The sequence below is a fragment of the Ctenopharyngodon idella genome, chromosome 5 (assembly GCF_019924925.1).
Source record: "Ctenopharyngodon idella isolate HZGC_01 chromosome 5, HZGC01, whole genome shotgun sequence".
Classification (NCBI taxonomy): domain Eukaryota; kingdom Metazoa; phylum Chordata; class Actinopteri; order Cypriniformes; family Xenocyprididae; genus Ctenopharyngodon; species Ctenopharyngodon idella.
In genome coordinates this window covers 21,243,669-21,261,212 of record NC_067224.1, presented here as the reverse complement: position 1 = coordinate 21,261,212, position 17,544 = coordinate 21,243,669, and the positions used below count along the sequence as shown (strand labels likewise).

Here is a 17,544-nt window from a genome sequence, read left to right as displayed (position 1 = left end):
TAATAAAATACTGTGATGAAAGTATGCAGTCTGTTAAATACATATATTCAAAAATGTAATTAAATGTAATCATTTAAAATTAGGATTTTAAGACATCTAAAGCATGTTTGTGTTTTTATATCCACATCCTAACTGCCCCAGCACATTATCTAATCAAAGTAAGTAAAGGAAGTACACTACAGCTTAAGCATTCTCATTTCCTGTGTACTCTCAGCCCCATCTCTCTTTCACTCCCTATTTCTCTTTTAGTCCCTTTTTTCTCTCTCTGTGTTCTCTCTTTCCTCCACCATCCTTCTCACGGGAACAATAACAGGCAGTGCTTGTGGTTGCCACTAAGATGGAGCAGATGCTGTGTTCTTCCCGTACAGATGCATGAATCCACACTACAGCTGACAGACTTTGACTGCCTCACCACAAAAATAAAGTGTACAAAAGTCATGGCCACCAGCTGAGGACAATCACATTCAATTTAGAAAATCTTAAAAAGGGCTGACAAAAGTTAAATTAACCTTAATAATAACTACAATTTCGTTCTCTGTGTAGTGACACTTTTTTAAATTTCTAGACAAATCTTTAGTAATATAGAAAGTCCAAGACGTTGAATTTAGTTCTTAGAAAACATTGTTTCTGATTTAATAATACTACTAATAATAATATGACCAGAATGCAATTACATATAAAATTACATAGAATTCCTAAATGTTTTAAAATAGTGTCATAATGATTGTAGATAGATAGATAGATAGATAGATATGCTGCTTTCTTTGGTTATATTGACTCACAGCAGCACATTTACAGATTTCTCACTAATTCTAGTTTACAAACTGGACTATTCGCTTTCTCGTTCATCCATAGAGTTACAGCTTTTATTGATCCATAGAGTTACAGCTTTTAAAACGTTTTCAAAACACTCCATCAGGCTTTAGTTTGGTAACCATGGAGCACTGCTGTACACAAACATCCTTTTCTCTCTCAGTGTTTTATAGTGTAATGGTAAAGACGCAGACGTATTATTAACAGAACGATAATTGTTTCCACAAAGTCCAGGTTTTTCACACGTTGCTAAGTTAGTGTGGGTGGGGTGCCAGCTGCACTATGAATATTAAGCATTTCACGTTACCTGGTGATATGTCTGTAGGGACAATATTGGACGAAAATTGCCAAAGAACATTTCCAAATGACACTTATGCATTTTTAATCACAAAACAAATAGACCAAATGCTCAGAGATCCCAGATGGTCTTCCCGCTTCTTGTGACTCGAAAATTTAAAGGCTCTGGAGCATTTTTCTGCCCATCTTTTCATGTTCTCTGTTAAAATATCTCACATCTGTCCTGTTTCTTTGACCAAAAGTAAGTGGTTTACCATTGCATAAAAGTGGTCAACCCAAAAATGCTAATTGCTATATGGCGTTTCAGTATAAATAGACACAGAAAATGCTGTCAAACCTTATTTTAAAAAGGAGGAAGTGAATATGCATCCTTGCTTCTAAGTCCCTCACAAAGTTTTACATTTTGTATATGTTACAAACCATATGAAGAGAAGAAAGTGAAGACTTAACATTTTTTGTGAAGAGAAATCCATGTAGGACTACAAAGTTTAATCCAAAAGGCAAACAGAATAAGGGCTAAACTTGTCATTTCATGCATCACTGTCTTTCTCCACAGAATCTGTCTCTTTGTGTGGGTCTGCCATGTTTACCGTGACGGCAGTCACTCCAATGGCAACTGAAGGATGTCTTTCCTGTGATGCAAAATGGCAAGTGGAGACCCAGCAAGGATGTTTGATTCAGACCATTACATTTTATTTACATCTTATTAGCCAGTCTTTTCGTTTCAAGCATAATTTTGTTTGCTTTGGTGACCAGCACCATGGTTTCTGGTCACCTTGATAGGAAATAGCGGTCAGGGAAGTTTGAGGTGTCTTTCCATCATGCGTTCTCTCTCTTACACTCAGAGCCATATATAATAAATTATTATAAACTGGAGATATTTCAAAATGGTACAGCCATAGGATGGAACTTTAAAAATGGACTTCAATCATGTCCTTTTTTTTTATTATTTGCTCACATTGGGTGTGTAAAGAAGCGCTGATCCAGATCAAGCGCTGCAGGGATACCGGCAGCTGTCTTCCTGTGTTTTTAAAGACTCAGAACAGTGTTTCCAGTTCTATAAATACTTAACACCACAATGACATTAATCCCTGATAGTCAGAGTTATCATTAATTTATTCGATAATCCCAGAATCCACAAAATATTATACATATATATATATATATATATATATATAATTAAGGTTAAGGTCATAAACATTATACAGATGCTGTTTATAAGAATTTCTGGACTGTTAAGTAGCATTGCAGCAATACAAAATGTATAGAGCGCTGGCTGACGTCCACAGTGTTATCACAACGGAGAATAAAATGCTCTTGCATCCATGTGCCTCTCCCTCAGATTTATAAAGAGCCTCTCCCCAAAGTCCAGCTTTGTTCTTGGACCATAAACTACTGCTTGGGAAAAGCTGAGGTCCATTGGAGCAACCCTCACTGCCTTAGAGTGTGACATTTTGATTTCTTTTTCTGCAAAAGCAGCTGTCTCCCAGCAGTTGAGCTTGAGAAGCACTAACACAGGCCAGACAGTCTCTTTTTTTCATTATTGCTCATTGCGTGCATTAATTACATTTAGACTTATTCTCACTGCCATTTTAAATGGCCTGCAGGTTCTCAATCATTATATTGATCAGTGTAGAAAGAGGAATTTTTTGTAGCCGTGAAAAAGACTTCCTTTAGCCTGGAATGTCTTGAAAGTTTAGTAGAAGCTTGAAGTGTGAATGAAGATTTTTGAAGCTGGGTATCTATTCTTCAACATATTCAAATAAAAGTCCCACAGTCTCTGGATTCAGTTAGAGGGAAACTGATAGGTCAGTGAAATGTCTGTCTAACAAGCATGCCAAAGGCTAAAATAGTAAAATGGCTATACCTTTCAAAGTAACAAAGCTTCCCTTTAAGAAATTTGTAGAAAAACTAAAAAAGTTCAGTTCTCCCAGTCATTTAAAGATTCTTTTGTCTTTATTTGAACGTTTATTTTTGGTCTCTGTTATTTTGTTTATTTTTTTAATATGCCCCAACTTTTCTTGTTCAATCCTGGCTCCTCCCTAATTAGTTGCTCATTGACTAGTATACGCCCTCTGTTAATTAGCTAATCACTGAAGCCATGTACTAATGAGTCCTGATTTATAGATGCCTGCAGTGAAGCGTGATAGACTGAGTATTTGGAGCTGCCTGATGCTTGTAATGTGTGTGCGTATTCATGAGCAATATAAGTTTGTTTCTTTTGGGTTTTACATATTGTATTTTGATTTGTTAATTTGTGTGGCTTATTTTCATTTAAGTGGGTAGCACTTTACAATAAGTTTCATTAGTTAAACATTAGTTAATGTATTAACTAACCTGAACTAACCATACATTTGTTACTGTATTTACTAATATTCGTTAACGTTATTTAATGAAAATACAGTTGTTCAATGTTTGTTCATGTTAGTTCACAGTGCATTAACTAATGTTAACAAGATTTTAATAATGTATTAGTAAATGTTGAAATTAACATTAACAAAGATTAATAAATGCTGTATAAGTGCTGTTCATTATTAGTTCATGTTAACTAATGTAGTTAACTAATCTAACTAATGTTAACTAATTAACCTTATTGTAAAGTGTTACCTTTAAGTGTTGGTATTTCTGTTCTTGTTTAGAGACCACACACATACCCATACATACCCCTACTCCTATTCATATGATGTGCTCCCTGCTCATCTTTGTTCTGTCTGCTCCAATGGAACCAATAGTCGTATGGAACTGTACTGGACTCTGTGTTCTTGTCGACATCCCTGCTGGACTCAAGCCAGCTATCCCTTAAAGCCTAAACTCCTTTACACCCAGGACATTATTTGTTAAGTTTATGGACATTTCCTTCAGCCCTAGAACGCAGTGCAATGTGTAATTCAAAATATGGTTAGAACACCTGTGAAAAAATCTATTCAGAAAAATCCTTCATATTAACACAGTACATTGTGCCCTATTTTTACAGCCTTTACCATGAGTGTATTTGCCCAAGCAAAGAAACTGACAAATTTGTTTATATATATATATATATCTTATCATTGTTTACATTTACAATACATGCACCTGTATTTCTGACCGTTTCTGAAACCAAAAAGTCATTTGTGGTTAATACATTTAATAGTTAGTTAAACTTTCCTCTCAGAGTTATTAGAAGGCATTTAGTCCCTAAACTAGTAGTGTATTGATTCTTTTTTTTTTTTTTTTTTTTTTTTTTTTAATTGAAGACGTTCTGCAGCCAGTCTGCTTTCAGTCATTTGACATTTTTAGAAAGGTGTAAAAAGATCTGAATTACATGCATAGAGGTAAATGTAAAGCTTCTATAAATGTGATTCTGAATATCAAGAGTATGATTGTTCTCCTGTCTTTTACTTGCATCAATAAGTAGAACAAGAATGGAGAAACAAAATGAATGCAATTGGATAACTGGCTCTTTACAAGATTCCTTATATACTTAAAACTTAACACCTGGCTTTCTAAGTGCATGTTTTATCAAACTTTTATTTTATCTTCTTATGAATAGCACACAAGACATCCTGACATTTTTTAAGGTGAACATTTTCGTTTTACTTTGTAGTTTATGTTCTTCACTATATTCACCAAAGCTATTCATCTATGCAGTGTTTTTCTGTCAATTTTTTTAAGTCATGCATTTTGATATCTCTAAACTATTCTAAACATATTAACCCTAACTTTTTTTCAGCTTCTACAACTGGGGAACACAGATGGCCAAACATAATGCCAGCTCAAACTATGAGGTAATCACAGAGAATCCAAGCGGTCTGCTCTTCCAGTTCAAGAAAGATCTGAAAATCTTGAATGTTGACCCAGAGGTGAGCATGTTTGATATGAGCAGAACTTGTGATACATTGGTAAACAGAGAGTGCTGACCTCTCTCAGTCATGTTTTAGCTCTCATTTAACATCCATAAGTAAATAAATACCATATTCACAAAACATCTTAAGGCTAAAAGTAGCTCCTAACTTTCCAATTTAGGAGAAACTCTTAAAAATAATGGGTATGTCAGTCCTAAATTTAGCACTCCTAAATTTTTGCTCTATGAGTATTTCACAAAGCATTTTAGCTCTAAATCTAGCTCCTAAACCTGTGAAAAGTTAGGAGTAGTCAAGAGGACTCCTATGTCACTAAGACCAAATCAAACAATCCTAAAATGGCTGTTGCTGGCAATAAAGCGATGGAGCCTTGGGTGCTGAGTTTTTCTTCATAAATGCAATAAATATTTTGATTTATAGATTTTAATCTGCTATGACATAAAGGTTCATTTATGTACAGGCAAAATGTATTGAATGATGGAGAATAAAACACTGCAGTCAAGTTAATATCCTACCGCCTGCGCTAATAGCCTTGTGGGCAGCTCGGGTGACCTGAGTTCGAATTCCAGCTCGTGGACCTTTCCCGAATAATTTTTATTTTAAAATCTTTATTTGAATTTGGCAACATTATACCTCATTCTACAATATTTCTATGATTAAATCACAGACAGAGACCCCTCCCCTATCAGCCAATCACTGTGGGCATAGCTAAGTAAGCGTGTTGACATCATCTATAGCAACGAGGTCAACCCCGCCCTTACTCTTAGCTTAAGACTTCTCTCTATTCCTTAGTAAATGTTTGTCTCAGCAGCTTTGTGAATAGGTTATAAGAGAAAACTCTTAGCTAAGAACTTTTACTGCAATTTAGGAGAAACTCTTAGTGGTAAGATAAAATGTTTTGTGAATACAGCCCCTGAACTATGTTAAACTGAGTATTTGTTCAATGAATAACTCAAGACTGAAGACTTAAGATTTAAACAGGAACATTGTGGCCCGGTTTCACAGACAGGGCTTAGGCTAAGCCAGGATTAGGCCTTAGTTCAATTAGGATATTTAAGTAGTTTTTATAAACATACCCTAGAAAAAAACATTGCTGGTGTGTATCATAAGACAAAACAATGGCACTGACATATTTTAAGATATGTCAGTACAAATTGCTTTCAGTTAAAACAGCTCAAACATGCACTTTAGTCTAGGACTAGCTTAAGCCTTGTCTGTGAAACTGGGTGATAATTGTCTATTAGATGCAGTGTCTAATCAGTTGATTATTATTAAGACAAATTTATAATCATGCACACATAAAAGCATAACAGCAATGTTCAAGAGTCATCCCATTTGAAAGTCTTTGTGAAACCCTTCTTTCGTGATATCAAATAGCCTCGGTGTGAAGTGGAGAGATTGTATTGTTGCACCTGGATAGCATTTTTGTTCCAATCTCTCGAAATATCCATCAGAGTGGGTTAGAACGAACCGCAAAATTCAGTCCTGGAACCTGTGCCACATTTTTTTTTTGCCTGTGTGCCCAGGAGCTATGAGTGCATGCTATTTTAGAAAAGAGGCAACGCTGCAGACCGGCCTCTTTGAACACAAACTCGCCCAGGCTGCCTCGTTGAGGGCGAGATGGCAGAGGCGAGTATTGCCTGTGGTCGAGCACACCCCAACCAGGCCGGCTATTAAAAACGAGGGGAGGCTAAGGAACCCAGACACTGAAACCGCCTGTGCACCCAGAATCCAACCTCAGGCCCCCACCAGGCATGACCTCATTGCCCATGTGGATGCATTCCTTCATACAAACTGGTGGAACCATGGCATATTAAACCCTAGATTTGATTTGTTTGTTTGTTTGTTTGTTTTATCGCCCTGTTAGATAGAGCCAGTGTTGTGAACATTTCAAAATTTTAAGCCCAAATTCTTCTTCTTTGGGTTGTGTTCGCTTCTGATGGAAATATGTTGGTTATCCCTCCAAAGTAGCACTTGGTGGTTTAGTTTGATAACCAATCCTTATAAATCAACAGCTAATGCTTTTCGTTTGCTTTATTTCATTTTTGGGGGAATGTTCAGCATATGTTTGCATTTATCTTGGCTCTAAAAAAAATTGGTATGGTAGCCCAGACAAGATTGATGTACATTAAATACATAGAACGAATGTAAACCTAAATCTTATGACACAGTTACTCATTAATAATGGATCCCAGCTGGCTTAAGATCTTATTTATTCTCAGTGGAGGCACTCTATGAAGTCCATATTTTAAAGTCACACCCAAACTGATGTTTAAACATCAAATCACACTTATTCTGCAAGGTTTTTTTTTCTTCTCAACTGTAGTAATATAAATAGAAATTTAAGTAGCATTTAAAGGGATAGTTCACCCAAAAATGAAAATTTGATGTTTATCTGCTTACCCCCAGGGCATCCAAGATGTAACTCCATCTATAAGAGTCAAAAAAACATGCACAGACAAATCCAAATTAAACCCTGCGGCTCGTGACGACACATTGATGTCCTAAGACACGAAACGATCGGTTTGTGCGAGAAACCGAACAGTATTTATATAATTTTTCACCTCTAAAACACCACTATGTCCAACTGCCTTGCGCATCCGGTTGGTGAACGGAAGTGATGTCTCGCACTCACTGAAGTATAAGCGCGAGACATCACTTCTGTCATCAGAACACGTTCTCAGACCTCACCAACCGGCATTTGGGCATTTGGACATAGTGGTGTTTTAGAGGTGGAAAAATGATATAAATGCTGTTCGTTTTCTCGCATAAACCAATCGTTTCGTGTCTTAGGACATCAATGTGTCGTCACGAGCCGCAGGGTTTAATTTGGATTTGTCTGTGCATGTTTTTTTGACTCTTATAGATGGAGTTACCATTGACAAGCATTATACGACTGACAGACCACAACGGTTGGAGTTAAAAATCATAATTTGTGTTCTACTGAAGAAACAAAGTCACCTACATCTTGGATGCCCTGGGGGTAAGCAGATAAACATCAAATTTTCATTTTTGGGTGAACTATCCCTTTAAAATAGAAATTCTGTGCTGTGGAGTCTTTTGAAAATATATATACAGTATATAATAATTAAATAGGTAACACAATGTCTGTAAAAGATCAGTGTGGAAATACTAATTAGTGCAGTGAATAATGTTTTCTCAAATATAAGATTTAGTCCTCTATGTAGGCAAGATTTAGTAGTTTGACAACCATTTAAACTTACTATGGAAGATCCAGTTGTGGTGTACTGTGTTCTACTGAAGTAGATTTGAACTGACGTAGCACAAACTATTCAATAAATAAAATATTGGTTTAATCCTAATTACTATATCTTTAACCCAACAGGCAATACCTGGTGATGGCTTCATCCGAATTCCTGTCCAATCTGACCTATATGTGCATGTTGTCATTTATGACCATGTCACCAGAAAAGGTGGGAACAGCACCACTTCCTCTGCAAAACTCTCCAATTAAATTTTTGTTTTTTTGTTTTTAAACTTGGGGCCTCTTTCATCTAACATATAAACAGTTTTAATCTGTAAGTATTTCATAATAATTTTGACTTCATATTGTGCACATCTGAATGTATAGAATACGTTTTGATTTTTTTTTTTAAAGAATGTTGCTATATTAATACATTGACTTAATCATTATATAAAATAATGAATAAAATAAGTAATTTAACAATGTACTGATTTCATTTGTGTTGTGTTATTTTTATTTCTATTAACCACTGTTGTCATTATCGTCTGCAGTCACACGATTGAGGCACTGAGAGAATCTCTTTCAGAGAATGTCTGATGCTGCAGTCACTTACTTGGGAACCTGAGCTTTGTATTGTGCTCTTATCTAAAACAACTCCTCTGTTTGTCTGAACAAATCAAAGATAAAGCCCTTCAGAAACATGAGGGTTCTTTCATGTCCCCACGGCTGCTTGTAGCTTAATTTTGACTAAAAGCTGCCAAACACTCCATGAAATAGACAAGGACACCCAGTCCACATGATTACAGATCCTAAGATAATGCAGAGAGTTCCGGCATTCGATATCCATCAGTCAATAATTCTGTCTTTGATCATTTACAAAACGATCAAAAAGTCAAAAAGATATTGCTAGGTTGGTGGCTCAAGGTACTTGTTGATGCCATTGTGGTACTTGAATGGTTAGTTTACTCTATTTGTTGGCCAAAAGTTCATAAAAGACTGATTAACAAATAGGAACGTCACACCACTTAGTCTGACAAAAGTTAAACAAAAAGTAAGGACTTTTTTCCTTAGTACATGCTAGAATGAATATATGCTAAGAGACTGTCATTGTAACAATCAGTGACTGAATCCATACAAATTTATGCTTAGATTTGCAATACACTAACAATCAAATGTTTGGGGTTGGTACGATTTTTGAATGTTTTTGAAAAAAGGCTCTTATGCATTACAAGGATACATTTATTTGAACAAAAATACAGTAAAAACATTAATATTGTGAAATATTATTACAAAATTAACCGTTTTCTATTTGAATACATTTTATAATGTCATTTATCCCTGTGATGGCAAAGCTGAATTTTCAGCATCATTACTCCAGTCTTCATTGTCACATGATCTTTCAGAAATCAGTCTAATATGCTGATTTGCTGCTCAAGAAACATTTATTATTATTATAAATGTTGAAAACAGTTGTACTTCTTATTATTTTGTGGAAATCATTTTACTTTTTTGATGAACATGAATAAAACTATTAATTTCTTTAAAAAATCTAAAAACTAATAATCACTAATAACTAATAAATCTAATTAATGATACAGGATTATAGGCTACTGATGAAACTGTCTCCCACATGTCTGCAATACTGGTTAGAGCACAACCATTCTAGCAGGTTTTGTGTGTGTGTGTGTGTGTGTGTGTGTGTGTGTGTGTGTGTGTGTGTGTGTGTGTGAGTGTGTGTGTGTGTGTGTGTGTAGAGTATGTATGTATGTATGTGTATGTATATATATATATATATATATATATATATTACATACATACATACCCCTACATAAAGTTTATGTTTAATCACCACCAGGATGAGGGCTCAAGAAGTGGGTGGTGATTCACCCACATTCATAACTGTTTAACTTAACCGGCCACAGTCCTTATTCATGTGGTGGAGTGGCAGTGTGATGAAACTGCCCACTTCAGTCCCTCACAAGCACAGCTCATTCATACACCTACAAATCAACATAGCAGATGTGCTTGTGAAAATCTGGGTTCTTATCCTAAAGTAGACTAGAGAGTTTAGTGGGAAATAAAACATGATAAATATAGGTTATTGACAGCAGACCACATATTTTCTCACTATACAGCAGTTACACCTCAGACAGATCTGACAAAACCATATCTTGAAAATAAGTCCACTGGCATCAGATGTCTGGGGTGGGAGTCAATCACTTCCTCCTCAATGATCCTGAAAGAGAGACCGTGACAGAGGATATTGAAGCCGTGCACGCGGGTCTGGTGTGCGGAGGGGACGCGGTGCAGCATCCGGATCAGACTCTGCTGTGCAGGATGTGTCTGCTCATCGCCATTGAGCTCAACTAAATGGGACAGAGAGCCTTTAATGCTCCCCATAAGCCATGTCATTCAGCGCGTCAACCCAGACACACAGCTTTGCTGAGAGACGTTTCACGGATCTCACTATCGAGCATTACAACACACATCCACATGACTCATGCAGTCGCTCAGAGCGCTGAAAGTGTGAATAGTGTAGCTACGATGAAGACGTAAAAGTCTGTTGGGTTTGTTTTGATGCCCTAAACGACCGTTTTAAGACGATAAAGAGGGCATTTTTTCACGTGTTGTATTTTTGGGGGCTATTTCGCTTCTTTCTTTCTCTTTCAAATAGGCTACACACGTACACTTTCCTCTTCCATTCTTCTTTTTGTGAAGAATAGTATCCGACTGTATCGGGACTTATTAACAATGAATCACTTGATAAGGTTAACAAAACCGGTCTATTCGTTCTTGAGTCAGACTTGAATGAATAAGAGTGATTCTGTAACCGAGTCGCTCAAGTCCGACTCGCAATTGTACGGGTTAACAAGCGAATCAGCTAATCGAGAACCGTCTTAGGAACTAAACCATGATTTGACCACTGGTGCAAAAAGTAGCCTACTAGGCTACTACTACTTCATTAGCTGTAGGCTATAGCAAAAATTAAATAAAAGATTCTGGATACAAGTTTACGAATTGCGTTACAGTTTTACAGTTTTATTAATAGGCCTACGCATTTGAAACAAGAGTTTAGCTTTTAATAAATTAGCTTTTATTTAAAAATGCAAAAACGGTTTCAACCAAGTGATGTGAATGAATTTTAGTAGGCTATTGTTTAATGTAAATACAAATATTTAGTTTCTAAATGAATTTACGTTTTTCTGAGCTGGATCATGGCTTCATCAAATGGAGCAATGCATACAATAAACACTTAAAATTAGTAGTCACATAATGCCTCGCCGAGATGGCAGGGAACACGTAATGACGTAAAGAACAGAAGAATCTGTTTATTGAACCGGTTCTTTGAAATGAACCGTTCGAAAGAACCGATTCGCGGAAATCATTCGGACTTCCCAACACTGTCCGACTGCTCCCATAAGCCCTATATATTACTAGCGCAACAAGCTTTACCTTCAATGAACGCAGGGAAGAGGCGCGATTGGCTGAGAACAGCATCGCTCACACACAAAACCGAGGATCAAGCCTGACCATCAGGACAACAGATCAGCAGATCAAACTCACACGGACATCCTCGTACATTTTGCGCAAGGACTGTGATATTTGCTGCATGAATATCGATCTTTGGAAACGTGCATTTGGACTATTCTTTTTGAGCACATCAAAGTGACATCTTGTTTAAATTTCCCCTTTATTCTTCTAGCTCTCTTTGCCTTATTTTGGTGGTCCATGTGATGCTCTCCCTCTCAAGAGACAAGAGTTTGGAAACGCATTCAGCACTGATATACTACACCTAAATCTGCTTCAATAGTACTGTACATCCAGCATGGATCGCTGTCAACGACTGTTTATCCTCCTGTTGGGATGGGGTTATCTGTTCTGTGGATACTGTGCTGTGCTTAAAACACCCTTTATGGGTTTCTCAAAAGACGTGCAATTTGGACAAAAAGTGGAAGCCCAAGATAAGCAGCATGCAAAGAAAACCGAGCAGGACACGCTGTCAGAACACATGCAGATGCTCTACGCCAAATACACCAGCGCGGGATTCCCTCTCAAAGATGGGAACACTGTCCGCAGCTTCAAAGGACATTTGGGTAGGTGTACAATGTATTCCATAGTAACTGACGAAATGTAGTAATGTACTCGTTAATGTCACCTCACATTTTCTCTTAAGTGAGTTTAAGTGTAGGCTAAGTGTTAATCGGTTTTGCGCTTGAAAGAGATAGTTCACCCAAAAATGAAATCTCTCGTCATTTACTCACCCTACTGTTTTTATAAACCTATAGGCCTATCTGTATGAACATGACTTTTTCTGTTAAACACAAATAGAGATGTTTAAATTCTCTTTAAATGCATCATTTTCCCATAGCCTATATGGTAACGATGACTGAGGCTGTCAGTCCTTAACTTTTCCTGTATATAAATTGTAAGTTTTCATTTTAGAGCGAACTGTCTCTTTAAGACGGCTTGCGTTGCAGTTGGTTCGCTTCAATTACACCTGTTGATTTCGATTTGAGTGAGACCGCATATCAAGATGAACAGCTCGTCGTGTAGCGTTTCATAAATCATTTTAGATGTTACTTTTAAGACTTTTAGATGTTATTAAATGTACTTTTACACGCGTGTTGCTCGTTGATTGTAAAACAAGCGAGCGTTCGTCTCAGTATTTGCAAGTGGATTAGATTTCGATACTGATGTATTTAATTGAATTCTTTTTTTATGTTTGAAACGTATTCGTTTAATACACTTTAATCGCTGGTATGACAATAACTTGCTCGTGTTGAGAAGTACGCTTCTTCGCTCACGCTGACGCTCGGATGATAGTCTGCGCCAGTATTGCCAGATTTCTCATCAAAACAAGCTCAAATTAAGCAATTTGCCACACCAAAATAGTAGTCTTTTCATTACTATTTAGCAAAAATAAACTAGTTATCTAATTACCAGAATAAATCTCTTTCTTGCACATTTACTTATCACTAAAATGGTGAAGGCGCTGGGAAGAGCAGAAACACTGGAAGAAAGGTAAACACTGCAGCGATTAATAATGACATTCATTATGTAGAGTGCAGCTTAGGTTTTTTAGTGGTTGTTCGTACACAGAAAAAAAAAATCCCCCCAAAAAGTGCAACCTACATTTATAAGCGACTGAAGAAAACAAAAGAGACAAAAAACAAAAACACCTCAGAGTTACTTAAAATGAGTGGACATACCGCCCTCTAGAGTTCAGTTCCGGTCTTATTATGCTTGTCAATTGCCTTCTGAAATGTTTAAGGTGAAGAGTGATAATAACGCCATGCTTTTTTTGAATTTGTGTTTTTTTTTTCCTGTTAGGGACCATAAATGATAAGCAGTTACAAATCTTCAACCTCACTTCCCTCACCAAATCTGAGGATGTTCTCTCAGCAACGCTGCACTACTACATTGGTGACCTGCAGAACAGCAGCCACAGATGCCCAAGGCACAAGAGTTGTGCTCACCATAATCTCAGAAGACAAGGTCATATTCACCTTGATGTCTGGAGTTTCAGCTTTGTGGATAACACCACTAGAACAATCGGCCATTTTTCCATTAACATCTCCACAATGTACCGGGATTTCATATCATGGCAGTGGAAAGACATTACTCGTGTAGTCAACCAAGCCAAGCATCACGACCAGCTTCTCATAGGCATTGACATTGACTCAAAAGGACAGCAACCTTGGAAGAAACTCTTGTCAGATAGGTCTCCTTACATTCTGGTCTACGCCAACGACTCAGCTATCTCCGAACCCGAAAGTGTCGTGTCCACCTTGCAGAGACACAGAAGCAGACTGGTGCCTAATCTTCATATGCTCGAAATACATAATCGCAGTGCCTCCTCGCAACATCGGACCAGACGGTCCACCAACATCCTGCTGCCGCTACAAAACAATGAGCTTCCAGGCCCCGAGTACCCTTATGAGATACCTACATGGGATGAGACCAGCCCGTATGATCCAATGGAGAGCAAACCAGTCAAGCGCCCTCGCAAGAAACCTCGCAAGAATCCACGGCACAAGAACCCTCTCCTGCAGTTTGATGAGCAGACCATTAAGAAAGCACGTAAGAAGCAATGGAACGAGCCGAGGAACTGTGCTCGCAGATATTTAAAGGTTGATTTTGCAGATATCGGCTGGAGCGAGTGGATTATCTCCCCCAAGTCTTTTGATGCGTACTACTGCTCGGGGTCATGTCAGTTCCCAATGCCAAAGGTATGTATTTATGTGTGATTACAAAAATCTCAAATCTCAAATTCAGTAAACTGAATTGTTAAATTAATTTTTAATTTAGCAGAAAGTCTAGATGAGTTTTGAAAGGAAGCATTTAGTTGTGCACTCTGATCTGTTGTGATACAATCGACTCCAGAAGCAAATAACCAGAGCAGTGGGAAAAGGGACTGAAACAGGCATGGAGAGAAGTGAAATATAAGCACCACCTAGTGGAAGAAAAAGCTGTAAATCATTGTGGGCAGCACAGAAGTTCATTCATCTTCCATTATACTATGCATGTCACAAAACCTGCCTATTTCCATTTAGAAATTGCCATCAAAGGTTTTCCCTTTGTGATATGATTAAGTTTAAGAGACATAAGATCTAATTTACTTCAGTTTAACTACAGTTTTATGTTTCTGTAGTGAAGTTTATCATAGAAAACCCAGACCCAATTGTTTCATATTCTAAAATTTATGTGGCTGAATTCCTTACCATCCTTCCAGATAAAAAAATAAATAAATTTGATAATCAGTTATGTCAGATATTATAAGTTTTTTTTTTTATTATTATTATTTATCTGTCTATATTTACATATAGATTACCATTGCCTAACAGTCACTTAATCTTTAAAAACATGAATCATTTAATAAGACTGTATATTGTAATTCATGAATTCATTTGTAGCATTTAAAATGATTGATTTTAGTTTTTTAGTGTTTTAGTCTTAATTTATTCAGATGGTAAAACATCTTAAAATGTATCCATTATAGGTGGATCACCAGTGTTTTTTTACTATTATTTATATACTATTATAGTATTTATTAATATTTTGAATTAACTTTTATTTTTATATTTTCAGTTTTCAGTAAGTTTTAGTAATTGTATGTGATTTTTGCATTTTTATTAGTTTTTGTTATTAGCATGAAACCATACACAGTGCGTTTCACACTCTGTTTTTGACCTATTTTGCACCCTTTAGTGCTTTCACTGGTTTATCGCGAAACAAACTTTAGCTGTAATAGGTTCTGACCTCTTTTTACCCTTTTACAGTCATTGAAACCTTCAAACCACGCTACCATCCAGAGCATCGTGCGGGCGGTCGGGGTGGTCCCAGGCATCCCAGAGCCATGCTGTGTACCGGAGAAGATGTCTTCCCTCAGCATCCTCTTCTTTGATGAAGACAAGAACGTGGTCCTTAAAGTCTACCCCAATATGACAGTGGACTCCTGTGCCTGTCGGTAAATGCTTTGGTCTTTTCCACCAGCCTCCTTCCCCTAAACTGATTCCCAATTTTTGCACTGGAAGAAAGACTGAAGATGTTCATTTCATAACCCTTGAAGAACTATCTACAGCTTTAAGGATTGTGAAGAGCAAAGTGCTTTTCCAGAAGGAATTCCTTCCTGTTAGCAGGAGGCGTCATGCATCAGTTGAGATATGAACATATGAAGAGACTCTCTGTCTGTGTTTGACCAGAATGTTCTCATGTTTCTATAACCTCAGCAGTTAAGCATACAGGGCAGGGGACAAATATTTGCTGTCATCCATCATGTTTCTGTACAGTTTGTATAATCTGTCATTATTATAGCTATATTTTTGCTACAGAGGCATTGATTGACTCTCAATGTTCATATTCTATGGCTGCTATAAAGTGGACTTTTGGGGGGGGGGGGGAAGAAAAGGAATCTCTTTTTGTTACATTTGTCAAAAAATTGAATTATATTAAAATGATTACCTATATAAGTTACATAAAGTTCATATTCAGTTTTCCACATTAAGCTTAAAACTGTTTAATTTCTGGGTGACTCTGTTTTTGAATGTCTTCAATCCTCGTAAAATACATATATATATATATATATTTATTTTCTCCAAGAAGGTGCATTGTTACAAGCCTACATGTAATAGTGCTACATCGCATTTTGTAAACAATTTCTTTTATCGGGCTTTTTTTAATATACTTGCATTTGTAAATATGTTCAATGATGTTTCCGTCTGACCTACTAATACAAGGTTGCATCCTCACATTTAGCTGAATTCAAAATGTATATGCACGCATTCTGTTACAGTAATTTTTTTTCTGTCATTCCTCTGAAAACTGCAAGTAGTGTCAAGAAACCAGATGTTATTTTATGAGCAATTTTTCAAATATATTCAGTAAGGTGATTATGAAAATTGTATGTAGATTATTTAGCCTTTGTCTCTTTAACACAGCAATGCCTATATAAAGTGCCTTACTACATTAAAAGGTTAATCATACATTAAATAAAATAAATATACTATTAGAGTATTTATATTTCACAAAGATGAGTGTAACATGTAATGTCTTATTTTGGCAGAATATTTTGTCTATCAGTTTATTTGGATAAAATGTGATATTTTGTTCCAATATTTTTTCTGTATACATTTTGTACTGTTTTTACTTTGAAATTAGCATAGAACTAAAGCAATGACATATCACAAGCTGCATGTTCATAATGGGGTGTGTTCTAGTCTGATTTTTTTTTTTTTTTTTTTTGACAGAGAAATGAACATGTAAAAGTTGGCTATTATCTTAATATATAATACATACGTCAAGACACACTATGTAAAGCACTCCTTTAGCATTTGTGTAATATATTTTTGGAAGGCTTCCACCACACTGTGTGTTTTGTAAATGTTATGCTGTAGGTGAAAGGATGTGCTTTGTATGATAAGCTTCATAAGAAATTATATTTGTATATGGAAATGACCTTTAAAAGCATTTATTTATTGTCTGTATGATGCCTTCTGTATTTTATTTTTGTGAAGCACAGAGGGGTTCATTAAATATTCATTGAGCTTTGCTGCTCAAAGGTTAGAAGGGGTGCAAAAGGAAGCAATCACATGACTCATGGCAAATAAGCGAGAATGCTTATTTTTGTAACATCTCCCTAGTTGAAAGAATCCCTTTTGGCAGATTGTTCAAGGAAAACAATAAAGTTTTAAGAATAATGTAGCCATGTGTTTATTTGTCATGGGTTAAAGGACCCTCTGGCAATAAAGCAGACCTTTACTGAGTATTGACTGTATTGTTATGTAATCAAAAATTATATTGAGACTGTTGCATCATGGAACATGATGTAAATTGCTTAATGGGTCAATAAGGTCTGGAAAGTTACCACACAAACATCAAAGTCCATTATTT

General features: G+C 36.4%; 2 protein-coding genes across 3 annotated transcripts in view; both read left to right on the top strand.

Annotated features, from left to right (window-relative positions):
• The window catches only part of cfap299 (cilia and flagella associated protein 299), a 59,524-nt gene extending 50,794 nt beyond the window's left edge, over nucleotides 1–8,730 (top strand). Inside the window, exons 5-6 of the mRNA XM_051894992.1 lie at nucleotides 4,820–4,949; nucleotides 8,296–8,730. Coding sequence (XP_051750952.1) covers nucleotides 4,820–4,949; nucleotides 8,296–8,424 — 259 coding nt within the window. The 3' untranslated portion in view covers nucleotides 8,425–8,730. The remainder of the gene's footprint in view (nucleotides 1–4,819; nucleotides 4,950–8,295) is intronic.
• Nucleotides 8,731–11,539: 2,809 nt separating this feature from the next.
• bmp3 (bone morphogenetic protein 3) lies at nucleotides 11,540–17,138 on the top strand. Of its 2 annotated transcripts, none has more exons than XM_051895436.1 (3): nucleotides 11,540–12,248; nucleotides 13,486–14,384; nucleotides 15,435–17,138. In XM_051895436.1, exons 1-3 carry the CDS (start codon nucleotides 11,981–11,983, stop codon nucleotides 15,624–15,626), a joined length of 1,359 nt encoding a protein of 452 aa, XP_051751396.1. In that variant the 5' UTR covers nucleotides 11,540–11,980; the 3' UTR covers nucleotides 15,627–17,138. The 2 variants fall into 2 exon arrangements, with proteins under 2 accessions (XP_051751396.1, XP_051751397.1); XM_051895437.1 differs by lacking the exon at nucleotides 11,540–12,248 and adding an exon at nucleotides 12,647–13,176.
• Nucleotides 17,139–17,544: the final 406 nt, after the last annotated feature.